The sequence below is a fragment of the Ascaphus truei genome, chromosome 2 (genome assembly GCF_040206685.1).
Source record: "Ascaphus truei isolate aAscTru1 chromosome 2, aAscTru1.hap1, whole genome shotgun sequence".
NCBI lineage: Eukaryota > Metazoa > Chordata > Amphibia > Anura > Ascaphidae > Ascaphus > Ascaphus truei.
In genome coordinates this window covers 474,396,821-474,410,388 of record NC_134484.1, presented here as the reverse complement: position 1 = coordinate 474,410,388, position 13,568 = coordinate 474,396,821, and the positions used below count along the sequence as shown (strand labels likewise).

Genomic DNA, 13,568 nt, shown 5'->3' with positions numbered 1-13,568 from the left:
GATCATGCTCCTGTCCTTATCCCTAACCCCTCACTTCTGATCGTGATCTCCTTATCCCTAACCCCTCACTTCTGATCGTGATCTCCTTATCCCTAACCCCTCACTTCTGATCATGCTCCTGTCCTTATCCCTAACCCCTCACTTCTGATCATGCTCCTGCCCTTATCACTAACCCCTCACTTCTGATCATGCTCCTGTCCTTATCCCTAACCCCTTACTTCGGATCATGCTCCTGTCCTTATCCCTAACCCCTCACTTCTGATCATGCTCCTGCCCTTATCCCTAACCCCTCACTTCTGATCATGCTCCTGTCCTTATCCCTAACCCCTCACTTCTGATCGTGCTCCTGTCCTTATCCCTAACCCCTCACTTCTGATCGTGCTCCTGTCCTTATCCCTAACCCCTCACTTCTGATCGTGCTCCTGTCCTTATCCCTAACCCCTCACTTCTGATCATGCTCCTGTCCTTATCCCTAACCCCTCACTTCTGATCATGCTCCTGTCCTTATCCCTAACCCCTCACTTCTGATCATGCTCCTGTCCTTATCCCTAACCCCTCACTTCTGATCATGCTCCTGTCCTTATCCCTAACCCCTCACTTCTGATCATGCTCGTGCCTTTATCCCTAACCCCTCACTTCTGATCATGCTCCTGTCCTTATCCCTAACCCCTCACTTCTGATCATGCTCGTGCCCTTATCCCTAACCCCTCACTTCTGATCATGCTCCTATCCTTATCCCTAACCCCTCACTTCTGATCATGCTCCTGTCCTTATCCCTAACCCCTCACTTCTGATCATGCTCCTGTCCTTATCCCTAACCCCTCACTTCTGATCATGCTCCTGTCCTTATCCCTAACCCCTCACTTAGGATCATGCTCCTGTCCTTATCCCTAACCCCTCACTTCTGATCATGCTCCTGTCCTTATCCCTAACCCCTCACTTCTGATCATGCTCTCCTTATCCCTAACCCCTCACTTCCCAAAAAGGAGGACGCAGGACTTGTTTTGAAGGGGCGCTGCGGTTAAATTAAATGCAATGCGTGAGGCCTCTGCAACTGAACTTATCGAGATTCAGCCGGCTTCAGGTGACAACGCAGCTTCATTTGACGCACGTTGCCATGGCATTACACGGGGTTACACGGGCATTACAATTATTTCATTGTATGTTATTGAACGACTCTTCAGGTGAGCCCAGTGGACAGTTCCTGGCCTCTCACCTTCAGGGTCCTCATTGTAGACGCCACAGAGTCCCTTTGTTCTGCCCTGCAGGTCTGAGGTCACCGTCACATACACATTGTTCCCTCCATCAAACTTCACACGCACACCGAGCCCGCTCTCTATAAACATGAAGTCTCCAAGCCAGAGGATGTTAATGCCTGTTACAGAGAATGAGATAGGACAATGTGAGAAGACAATCTACCGTGATAATATACAAAGCAACATAAGCAACATCTCTGTCCTCCAGTGAAGAGTAGCTTTTAGACTTATCAGATGAAAATGTCTACAGCAAACCCATTAACTAGCTCACAACATGGCCAGCTACACATTGGAATTGATTGTAAGACGTTCCGCTGCCTTTGAACACTGTTAGTCTACTCTTACATTATATTCCTTGTCACTTGTCCTTCTCTAGGGCTACGGTCTAGTGGTCACGGCTGCACATAGCAGGGAACCTGGCGACGCGTGCGCCAGTTTCAGCCGCAACCTGTGGTCTGCAGTTGTGCTTTCCGAGCAGAGGATCTGCTGGGGGAGGAGGCGTGTCAGGGCGCGGTCATGATGTCACGTGGCTGGTTCTCCCTCACTGGCTGAACCGCTGCCGAGACGTGGTCAACGCCCCAAAAGACAAAAATCTCGTCTTTTGGCCAACGTGGCCACGCATCGTGGCTTGTGTGTGCGCACGCACACCCCGACTGGGGCCTGCCCCATAGAGGGCGGTGCCTTGTGTAAGGCACACACGCTTTAGCGCATGCCGCAACAGGCCACTGGGGACCTGGCCTAAGGATGTCTCCTCTGAGACCATCTACCACCACGGACTATAAACCAAAACGAATTCCCATGAAAGCCTAGTTAGACATGTAGTGTTTCTCTGGCTCTCACCATTCTGCAGATGTGGCTCCCCCTGCGGCACGATAACACCATTCACCGAGACTGTTCTGTCCTTGGCTAGAACCTGATCCAAACCAAATATCATACTGAGAGCCTGGGGGGGGGGTGGACACAGGAAATACAGATGTGGGTCAGTGCATAGTAGAGAGTGTGTGATTGAGAAAGGGTGAAAGAATAGAGCTGTGATGGATCACTGTCCTTTCAGTCCCTATCTATCACAAAAAGCTGTGAAATTGGCTTTTTTCCATGTACATGGCGAGAAATCAAACTCATTTTGTGTCCTTTTGGTGATTTCCAATAAAATCCTTGCTTTTTGTTAAAGCTCATTTAACTGAACCTCAGTGTGGGAGATTTTTCGGGTGACTTTTTAACAGTTTGTTACATACTCATTTTCAGAATACCAATAACGGTGCGCCGACTGAAACCTGTGAAGAATAAGAGGTGTGATCCGCGCGTGAGAAGAGTCTCCAGCACGTCCTCTTTGGGTCTTACCTTGGGACAATGGCCAGGTGTTGTGCAGGGCTCCTCCGAGATATAGACGGCCCAGGTGGTATCGGAAGAGGAGGCCAGGTTATACGTGCAGGCTCCATGGAAATGAAAGTGCTTCCCGTCAAAACTTCGATAATGGAAGCCCCCCCACGTCACGCAGGTGGCAAACAGTCGCTGGTGCCGCGTCGGCGCCCCAACCAAGGCCGTGGAGAAGTACGGCCTCATCAGGAAGGGGGAAGGGAGGTCTGCTGCAAAGAAGGGAGACAATCGGGGGGGAACTCGTTACCACTGCATGCTGCAGCTGCAGGTAATATGCATGGAAGGTTTTGCACTTGTGGAAGTCACACGTCATGGCGACAGGTACACACAGTGGGTAACAGTTGTGATCCGGTATCTGCCACATTTTGTGCTTTCCACAGAAACTTCACGGGCTGTTGACTTTGTTTCTTCCGGTTCTGTGCCAGATGGTCCTCATAATATATAAATATATATGTGGCCCTTGTTCCCCCGTAACTAAAGGGGCTACCTTTACTGCCATCACCTGTTGGCTCACAGAAGGCCTGAGCCTCCGCCACTGGGAGGCTGGGGTGATAATGTGTTCGCCTCGGTGCGGCGCCTCCACCTGAGCGGGATCCCAACGTGCAGGATAAGCCCCTCACAGGAACAATGTAGACAGTAATACCCACACACGTAGATAATAACAACCTTTACTGAACATATCACAGTACCCTGTAACACACAGTGTGTATATATATATATATGTATGTATGTATGTCACGGCATACAGCACACCGATGGAGTGTCCCCAAAGTACATTAGGTGCCTGGCACCAATACCCTGATTTCCTTCTCCCAATGTCAGGCCCACCCAAAGTGCATGGAGTATATACACATCGTACACTTTGACTATAGTTGAAATGAGGTGCAGCGGTTAGACAGAGTAGTTACATGAACAGATGAACCAGCGCACTCAAAGTAAAAAAATAATGAATGGTGATTTATTAGCTGCTATATATATATATATATATATATAGCATATCACTGCAGCATTATTAGCTGCTATATATATATATATATATAGCATATCACTGCAGCATTATTAGCTGCTATATATATATATATAGCATATCACTGCAGCATTATTAGCTGCTATATATATATATATCACTGCAGCATTATTAGCTGCTATATATATATATATCACTGCAGCATTATTAGAGGGCCATATTGTACAGCGGTGTCTCCCAGGGGTTGGTATATATACTGTGCGATTCTGTTTTGATGCCGGAGCATGGCGCGGATGGAATAAACATCCTGATACACTGGCCCATGTGAGTGCCGACTAGCTCTGTATTATCTGCCACAAGCTGCACACTGGCCCATGTGAGTGCCGACTAGCTCTGTATTATCTGCCACAGGCTGCACACTGGCCCATGTGAGTGCCGACTAGCTCTGTATTATCTGCCACAGGCTGCACACTGGCCCATGTGAGTGCTGACCAGCTCTGTATTATCTGCCGTAGGCTGCACACTGGCCCATGTGAGTGCCGACTAGCTCTGAATTATCTGCCACAGGCTGCACACTGGCCCATGTGAGTGCCGACTAGCTCTGAATTATCTGCCACAGGCTGCACACTGGCCCATGTGAGTGCCGAGTAGCTCTGTATTATCTGCCACAGGCTGCACACTGGCCCATGTGAGTGCCGACTAGCTCTGTATTATCTGCCACAGGCTGCACACTGGCCCATGTGAGTGCCGAGTAGCTCTGTATTATCTGCCACAGGCTGCACACTGGCCCATGTGAGTGCCGACTAGCTCTGAATTATCTGCCACAGGCTGCACACTGGCCCATGTGAGTGCCGACTAGCTCTGAATTATCTGCCACAGGCTGCACACTGGCCCATGTGAGTGCCGACTAGCTCTGAATTATCTGCCACAGGCTGCACACTGGCCCATGTGAGTGCCGACTAGCTCTGTATTATCTGCCACAGGCTGCACACTGGCCCATGTGAGTGCCGACTAGCTCTGTATTATCTGCCACAGGCTGCACACTGGCCCATGTGAGTGCCGACTAGCTCTGTATTATCTGCCACAGGCTGCACACTGGCCCATGTGAGTGCTGACCAGCTCTGTATTATCTGCCACAGGCTGCACACTGGCCCATGTGAGTGCCGACTAGCTCTGAATTATCTGCCACAGGCTGCACACTGGCCCATGTGAGTGCCGACTAGCTCTGTATTATCTGCCACAGGCTGCACACTGGCCCATGTGAGTGCCGAGTAGCTCTGTATTATCTGCCACAGGCTGCACACTGGCCCATGTGAGTGCCGAGTAGCTCTGTATTATCTGCCACAGGCTGCACACTGGCCCATGTGAGTGCTGACCAGCTCTGTATTATCTGCCACAGGCTGCACACTGGCCCATGTGAGTGCCGACTAGCTCTGTATTATCTGCCACAGGCTGCACACTGGCCCATGTGAGTGCCGACTAGCTCTGTATTATCTGCCACAGGCTGCACACTGGCCCATGTGAGTGCCGAGTAGCTCTGTATTATCTGCCACAGGCTGCACACTGGCCCATGTGAGTGCTGACCAGCTCTGTATTATCTGCCACAGGCTGCACACTGGCCCATGTGAGTGCCGAGTAGCTCTGAATTATCTGCCACAGGCTGCACACTGGCCCATGTGAGTGCCGACTAGCTCTGTATTATCTGCCACAGGCTGCACACTGGCCCATGTGAGTGCCGAGTAGCTCTGAATTATCTGCCACAGGCTGCACACTGGCCCATGTGAGTGCCGACTAGCTCTGTATTATCTGCCACAGGCTGCACACTGGCCCATGTGAGTGCCGACTAGCTCTGAATTATCTGCCACAGGCTGCACACTGGCCCATGTGAGTGCCGACTAGCTCTGTATTATCTGCCACAGGCTGCACACTGGCCCATGTGAGTGCCGACTAGCTCTGTATTATCTGCCACAGGCTGCACACTGGCCCATGTGAGTGCCGACTAGCTCTGTATTATCTGCCACAGGCTGCACACTGGCCCATGTGAGTGCCGACTAGCTCTGTATTATCTGCCACAGGCTGCACACTGGCCCATGTGAGTGCCGACTAGCTCTGTATTATCTGCCACAGGCTGCACACTGGCCCATGTGAGTGCCGACTAGCTCTGTATTATCTGCCACAGGCTGCACACTGGCCCATGTGAGTGCCGACTAGCTCTGTATTATCTGCCACAGGCTGCACACTGGCCCATGTGAGTGCCGACTAGCTCTGTATTATCTGCCACAGGCTGCACACTGGCCCATGTGAGTGCCGACTAGCTCTGTATTATCTGCCACAGGCTGCACACTGGCCCATGTGAGTGCCGAGTAGCTCTGTATTATCTGCCACAGGCTGCACACTGGGCTTAAAAGGACAAACATTGTCCTCTGCGCCAGTTTATTATATTGAGCCTTATAATTCTTGAATTTAAATAGGGATTTATAAAGAAAGCAGAAAGGGAGCACGTAGCGGGTTTTCCCTCGGACGTTAGACATCACAAGCTCTCCCGTTAGTGCAGTGTGGGACTGGTATGGAGAAGGTGACCCGTGTTTCGCTGACCTGTGGGAGTCACATAGGAGCAGCTGAAGCAGAATTCAGAGGTGACGTTCTTCCAGCTGTGGCCCCAGGGGTGGGTGCAGCACTCTTCCATGCTCATGAGAGAGACATTGTGTGGGCTCACGGAGTCCTGGCAGTTCCAACTGGCAAAGCAACGTCCCAGGAAGCCTTCTCCTGTGTGGGACAACAAAGGTAATGAGCCAACCCAGCCCCATCGCTTTGTACAAGCAGGACAAGAATATGCACCCACCCACCCACCTCCCGAGCGAAACGCGAAAGGAACGGAATACGCAGAATGGGGGAAGGAAACGATATTATCCAATCACAATTCATTCATTACGTTTCTAATCAGTTGACACAGGACCAAGATAAGGATTGGGAGGGCTCAGTGGCACTGCGTCTCAGCACCTCCACTAGCGGCAGAGACGTTATTGGCTTTGTGCTCACCCTCGGTGCAATGGTCCCCGCTCCAGCCCTCACAGCACGCTTTTATAGTCCGGTTCCACACAGACGGCCTGGTATCCTGCGGCCTAATCAAGAGAAAACAACAGGACCACCATCATTACATTGTGGCCCTGAGCTATGCTATGCCATCAGACTCGTTCCTGCACAGCTCTTACAGGCGATCTCCCTGCACACAGAGAGCTGTATCTCCCTGCACTGCTCTTACAGGCGATCTCCCTGCACAGATAGAAGCTGCATCTCCCTGCACAGCTCTTACAGGCAATCTCCCTGCACAGCTCTTATAGATGATCTCCCTGCACAGAGAGAAGCTGCATCTCGCTGCACAGTTCTTACATGCGATCTCCCTGCACACAGAGAGCTGTATCTCCCTGCACAGTTCTTACATGCGATCTCCCTGCACACAGAGAGCTGTATCTCCCTGCACAGTTCTTACATGCGATCTCCCTGCACAGATAGAAGCTGCATCTCCCTGCACAGCTCTTACAGGCGATCTCCCTGCACAGATAGAAGCTGCATCTCCCTGCACAGCTCTTACAGGCAATCTCCCTGCACAGCTCTTATAGATGATCTCCCTGCACAGAGAGAAGCTGCATCTCGCTGCACAGTTCTTACATGCGATCTCCCTGCACACAGAGAGCTGTATCTCCCTGCACAGTTCTTACATGCGATCTCCCTGCACACAGAGAGCTGTATCTCCCTGCACAGTTCTTACATGCGATCTCCCTGCACAGAGAGAAGCTGCATCTCGCTGCACAGTTCTTACATGCGATCTCCCTGCACACAGAGAGCTGTATCTCCCTGCACAGTTCTTACATGCGATCTCCCTGCACACAGAGAGCTGTATCTCCCTGCACAGTTCTTACATGCGATCTCCCTGCACACAGAGAGCTGTATCTCCCTGCACTGCTCTTATAGGTGATCTCCCTGCACAAAGAGAAGCTGCATCTCCCTGCACAGCTTGCAGGCGATCGCTCAGTTTTAATTTTAATACCATAACGCATGACTTTCAGGTCGGGAACGCCCTGCTTCCCGAGTTACAGGCCTTCGTAGGGGGTGCCAGTATCTCCAGCAAGTTTAATTCTCTTGTGTCACGGGCCAAGTGACTGGGACATTTAAACATGCAGGAGATACCAGCACCCGATACTGGGGCCTGTACCTCAGGAATCCGTGAGTTAACCCCTTCACTACTGTGACGGTTACAACTTCTAAGGTTATCCCCCCTCCACCCCTACCCCCGCGAGGCCTAACCACCCACCCGAGGCCACTACTCTCTTCACCCACCCCGTCTACTACCAACACCACCACACAGGAATTTGCAAAAGTGCTATTAGCGAAATATGGTAAGTAGCACTTTTGCCCATTCAAATATACTAATAGTGCAATAAAATATAATAATATAAAAAAATACACCAGCCATTTGTCCATTGATTGCCAGTTGTACATACCCCTACCAGGATGAAGGCCATCCTCGTGTTCATCCTCATCCTTTTCCGTGGCACCAACATTAAAATATACAAATAGCTGCTGGCCAGTAACCCCTTAATTCCCTTAGCGGTTAGTAACTGCTTCTGCGCATCAAGCTGTTATTCAAGATAAGGATCATTGCTTCGTGGGTCAAGAGTTGTTGGTGCCGGATGAGGAGGATGAGCCTTCATCCCGGCATGGGTAAAATACACTTTGATTTGTTATTTATGATTATATATTTTATTTAATTGTGGGTTTTGGAGGGCAATGCCCATTCATTGCTAATGTGGTTATATTTGTGCCGTTGAGGGCATAGATAACAGTGACATGATTACCACATGTATTACTACTGTGAAGCCCTATGTACATTAATAGCGCTATATAAATAAAGACATACAATACAATTAATGCCTTTTTTGGCTTTATTTTATTGCTATGTGTTTTTTGTTATCGGTTATTATTTTCAGGTTGCCCATTGATTTCAGTGTGATTATCTGTGTCCCCGTTGAGGGCATCCTGTAGGTAACAACAGTGACAATCAATGGGTCTATTGCCTACTGTTTCTTTTAATGTATAAAATGTCAATTTTATTTTATTGTGTACTATATGTTTTTTTTTTTTTACAACACAAATGGGCAAAAGCGCTAATAGCCATATTTACTGGTGCTTTTGTCATTTGTGTGTGTGGTGATGGAGGTAGAGGGGATGGGAAATGGGGGTAGTTGCCTCTGGGTGGGTGGTTAGGCTACCCGGAAGGGTAGTGGGGGAGGGGGGTTATCCCCTTATTTGCCATAGGGGTTATTAATTTTTTATTTTATTTTAATGTTGATGTCACGGAAAAAGAAGAGGATAAGGACAAACACGAGGAAGGCCTTCATCCTGGCAGGGGTAAGTACAGCTTTTATTTACTATAGAGTTGCTGGCTAATGGTTTATTTTTAATGGGCAAATGCGCTATTATCCAGATCTGAATAATAGGGATTTTGCCCATTACTTTGTGTGTTGGAGGGGGGGGGATTGTTGGGGGTGGGTAGTTGGTTCCCATCTTTGACCCCATTGAGGGCAGAGTTAACCACAGTGACAATCAATGGATTAAGTGGCTACTGTATTTATATTATAGTATTGTAATTTGTATTGTATTGTATTTTATTGCATTTATTTGAATGGGCAAAAGCGCTGTTTGCCATATTTGGCTAATAGTACTTTTGCCCATTCCTGTGTGGTGGTGTTGGTGGTAGTGAGGTTGAGTGAAGGGGGTAGTTGCCCCGGGGTGGGTGGTTAGGCCTCGTGGGAGGGGTTAACCCCTTAATTACCTTAGCGGCTGTAACCGCTAAGGTAATGAAGGGGTTGACTCCTCCTGCAACCCTCCTGAGAGGCCTAACCACCCACCCTGGGGCAACTACAAACTTCACCCACCCCCTGTACCTTCAAGAAACCAGTTATTGCTGTTTAACCCTTTCAATACCTAGCAGTTAGCCACCAAGATAATGAAGCTGGGTTCTAATTGTATTTTTTTTTTTTTTTCAACTTTCACTTTTTTATTGGAAAGTACAAATACAACCAATTTCTCACAGCCCGTTGTTGCATTTCCATTTTTGTCAAACCACATATAATGACCACATTTAGACTTGACTACTTAAGACAATACCAACAAGACCAGACTGACGTGACATGAAGACAGGGATAGAGGGGGGGAGGGAGGATGTGGTGGGTGGGGGGAGGTGGTCTATGTCCAGGTTCTGGAGCGGATGTGGAGGCTTGTTGTCTGCTGATTTCTCGGCCCTCGCTACGAATTTTAGTTTTGACTAGCTTTACGTAGGTTCTTTTATCTTTCTCACTCCCAGTCTCCCTTTGGCTATGGCTAACGGGATGTCCGTTGGCTGTGCGTCACTATGTCTTTTTGTCTAATCTGTCCTTAAAGGAGAACGCATTTGGTTTAGTTAATGCAGGATTGAGGAGGCGTCCACTCCTGGGATTTTTTCTTGGGATAACCATGGGTCCCAAACTTTTAGAAAATTTGTGCCGGAGTCATTAACTAAACTCGTTAATTGTTCCATCCGGCAAACATGCCAAATTCTGTTTCTGATCTTAGGGATAATGGGTGTCTCCTGCTGTTTCCATAATGCTGCGATCTCACATCTCGTGGCAGTGGCAAAATGCGCGATCAATTTATGCGACGCATTTGAAAGACCCTTGATCCGTCTGCCCAGGAGGAACAGCCACGGGTCCAGGGGGATCTCCAAATCGAGAATCCGCTGAATCCAATCTCTGATTTGTTCCCAAATAGGGGCCACTTTAATGCAAGACCACAGCATATGTCGGAGATCTGCTGCCTCTCCGCACTGTTTAGGGCAGAGAGGAGAGTAGCCTTTTACAAATTTCGCTAAGCGCGTCGGAGTGTAATACCACCTCATTAGGACTTTATATGCGTTCTCCTTTAGTGTGGTGCAGATTGAGCTTTTTGCCGCCGCCTGAATAATTCTGTCCCAGTCGTCGTCCTCTAAAGTCTCTCCTAGGTCAGATTCCCACTGTCTCATGTAACTCAGTCTATTGTCATTGGGCGACTTCTGGCAGATCACTTCCCTGTACATTCTAGACGTGAGTCCCCTAGTGTCCGTATCTCTAGAACACAGCTGCTCAAAATTTGTTCGTGACGGTCGTATCTAATTGTATTTTTAATACCTAGGATTGAAACCCGGGGCTCTACTGAGCGGAAAGGAATGCAGATCAGTTTCGGAGACCCCCGGCTTCAATCCTAATTAGTAAAAATTAAATAAACTCCACCAGATGCAAATCGCGATTCCGATCTCACCACCCTTTAGGCAGCACAGTGTAATGTGGTTACATCGCTACTTCCCCTTGGCTTCCCAGTCTGTTGCCCTAGCAAGCCCCCTGCACTTTTTAGTCAGTTGAGTGGTGCCTGCCTCCCCTGCTAGTTGGTACAGTCCTGACTGTGTATCCTGTTAGTCCAGGCTAGCATGCTTTCCTTTAGATCCAGCTGCCATTGTGTAAAGTCATAACGTGTGTGTCACTTGGTAAAGTCATTACAATTTACCCCTCCCTTACTTTTGCCACCTGCCCAGTTCCCCCTTTTTGTTATTGTTGTGTTTACAATAAAAATACAAAAGAAAGAAGAACTCTCTGTGCATATACAGGGAGTGAGGGGAACTGCCTGCATTTACTCACTTGTCACAGGGAGTGAGGGGAACTGCCTGCCTCTACTCACTTGTCACAGGGAGTGAGGGGAACTGCCTGCCTCTACTCACTTGTCACAGGGAGTGAGGGGAACTGCCTGCCTCTACTCACTTGTCACAGGGAGTGAGGGGAACTGCCTGCATTTACTCACTTGTCCCAGGGAGTGAGAGGAACTGCTTGCCTTTACTCACTTGTCACAGGGAGTGAGGGGAACTGCCTGCCTCTACTCACTTGTCACAGGGAGTGAGGGGAACTGCCTGCCTCTACTCACTTGTCACAGGGAGTGAGCGGAACTGCCTGCCTCTACTCACTTGTCCCAGAGAGTGAGGGGAACTGCCTGCCTCTACTCACTTGTCACAGGGAGTGAGGGGAACTGCCAGCCTCTACTCACTTGTCACAGTGAGCTTGAGTCAGAACAATTGTATATAATGGGTAATCGGGTGCATTAAAGCTGCAGTTCAAGCTCCTGTGTTGTTGTTTTTTTAAGGTTTTTTTTTTTTTTTACTTCAATAGTTTAATGTGGGCAATCTCTACTTACCTAAAAAAACTGCATAGCTGCCGGTCAATTCGTTCTCCGTCTATTGATCGGCAAAGTTTGGCGACATCTTTACATATGGGGAATGTAAATGGTTGCTATAGCAGAACTGATTTATTTAGAAACCCCACACATGCAGGATATTGCTTGAACTGCAGCTATAAATGACGGATCGTAGAGAATGACACGTACGCTGAACTTTGCACTCACGTGTAAATGTAGCACATGGATGCAGCGCCTCTCTCGGCGTAATATCTCACTATCCCGCCATCCCCTCCATACTCGCGCCGCATCTTCTCCTGGTCCAGCTGCCAGCCCTGAAAGTTGTACTGATACACATTGGCGCAAGGGATGACCTGCTCTTTCCGGGGGCTGACCACTTCCTCCTCAGTGACCTGGACAGTCCGGTCACACCAGCGCCTACAGGAAGTAATCAGGAAAGGCCGTCATATAGCGTACTAAATACAGGCCAGAGAGCAAATACAGAGATAGCCGTGTGTGTCACAGTGAGAGATAGCTATGTATGTCACAGTGAGAGACAGCTATGTATGTCACGGTGAGGGAGGAGAAGGAGAGATAGCTATGTATGTCACAGTGAGAGATAGTTATGTATGTCACAGTGAGTGATAGCTATGTGTGTCACAGTGAGAGATAGTTATGTATGTCACAGTGAGAGATAGCTATATATGTCACAGTGAGAGATAGTTATGTATGTCACAGTGAGAGATAGCTATGTATGTCACAGTGAGAGATAGTTATGTATGTCACAGAGAGAGATAGCTATGTGTGTCACAGTGAGAGATAGCTATGTGTGTCACAGTGAGAGATAGTTATGTATGTCACAGTGAGAGATAGCTATGTATGTCACAGTGAGAGATAGCTATGCATGTCACAGTGAGAGATAGCTATGCATGTCACAGTGAGAGATAGTTATGTATGTCACAGTGAGAGATAGCTATGTGTGTCACAGTGAGAGATAGCTATGCGTGTCACAGTGAGAGATAGCTATGTATGTCACAGTGAGAGATAGTTATGTGTCACAGTGAGAGATAGTTATGTATGTCACAGTGAGAGATAGCTATGTATGTCACAGTGAGAGATAGTTATGTATGTCACAGTGAGAGATAGCTATGTATGTCACAGTGAGAGATAGCCATGTATGTCACAGTGAGAGATAGCTATGTATGTCACTATGCTGTGAAGCCGCCTCTCCGTGTGAGCTGAGTGGAGCTCAGCCCCGTCCCTGGGGATGGACCAATGAGAGAGGAAGAGACGCTGGGGCGCGTGAGGAGAGCACTTACCCACTGGCGAATGTAAGCTTCACCCACAGTGGCAGCAGCAGGATGGCCCTCATCATGGTGACGTCTCCTGGTCCGGTGGGAGGGGGGATGTCCTCCGTCACTCTGTCCCTGTCACTGCCCACTCCTGGCCTGTCAATCACACACACAGGCACTCACAGTTTAGTCACCATCACATTGATCCAGCTCTATTTAGCACGATACACATCTCTGCGTATAGTACAAAGAATCAGCCGCAGAGATTACACTGTCATTATTTAGGTAACTAATATCCCCTTTGTATCTGAAGCCCTCTCCCGCCTTACACCTCTCTCACTGGCTGCCCCGCACCTCTGGAATGTCCTTCTCCTCAATACCCGACTGGCACCCTCTCTATCCACCTTTAAGACCCATCTAAAAACCCACCTCTGTAACGAAGCA

At 48.8% G+C, this 13,568-nt stretch overlaps 1 protein-coding gene across 1 annotated transcript in view; it reads right to left on the bottom strand.

The window, feature by feature from the left end:
* LOC142488297 (SCO-spondin-like) overlaps window positions 1-13,207 on the bottom strand; it is a 403,111-nt gene extending 389,904 nt beyond the window's left edge. The window contains exons 1-7 of the mRNA XM_075588669.1: window positions 13,152-13,207; window positions 12,061-12,270; window positions 6,640-6,722; window positions 6,196-6,366; window positions 2,598-2,842; window positions 2,097-2,199; window positions 1,217-1,375 (exon numbers count right to left, since the gene is read on the bottom strand). Coding sequence (XP_075444784.1) covers window positions 1,217-1,375; window positions 2,097-2,199; window positions 2,598-2,842; window positions 6,196-6,366; window positions 6,640-6,722; window positions 12,061-12,270; window positions 13,152-13,207 — 1,027 coding nt within the window. The remainder of the gene's footprint in view (window positions 1-1,216; window positions 1,376-2,096; window positions 2,200-2,597; window positions 2,843-6,195; window positions 6,367-6,639; window positions 6,723-12,060; window positions 12,271-13,151) is intronic.
* Window positions 13,208-13,568: the final 361 nt, after the last annotated feature.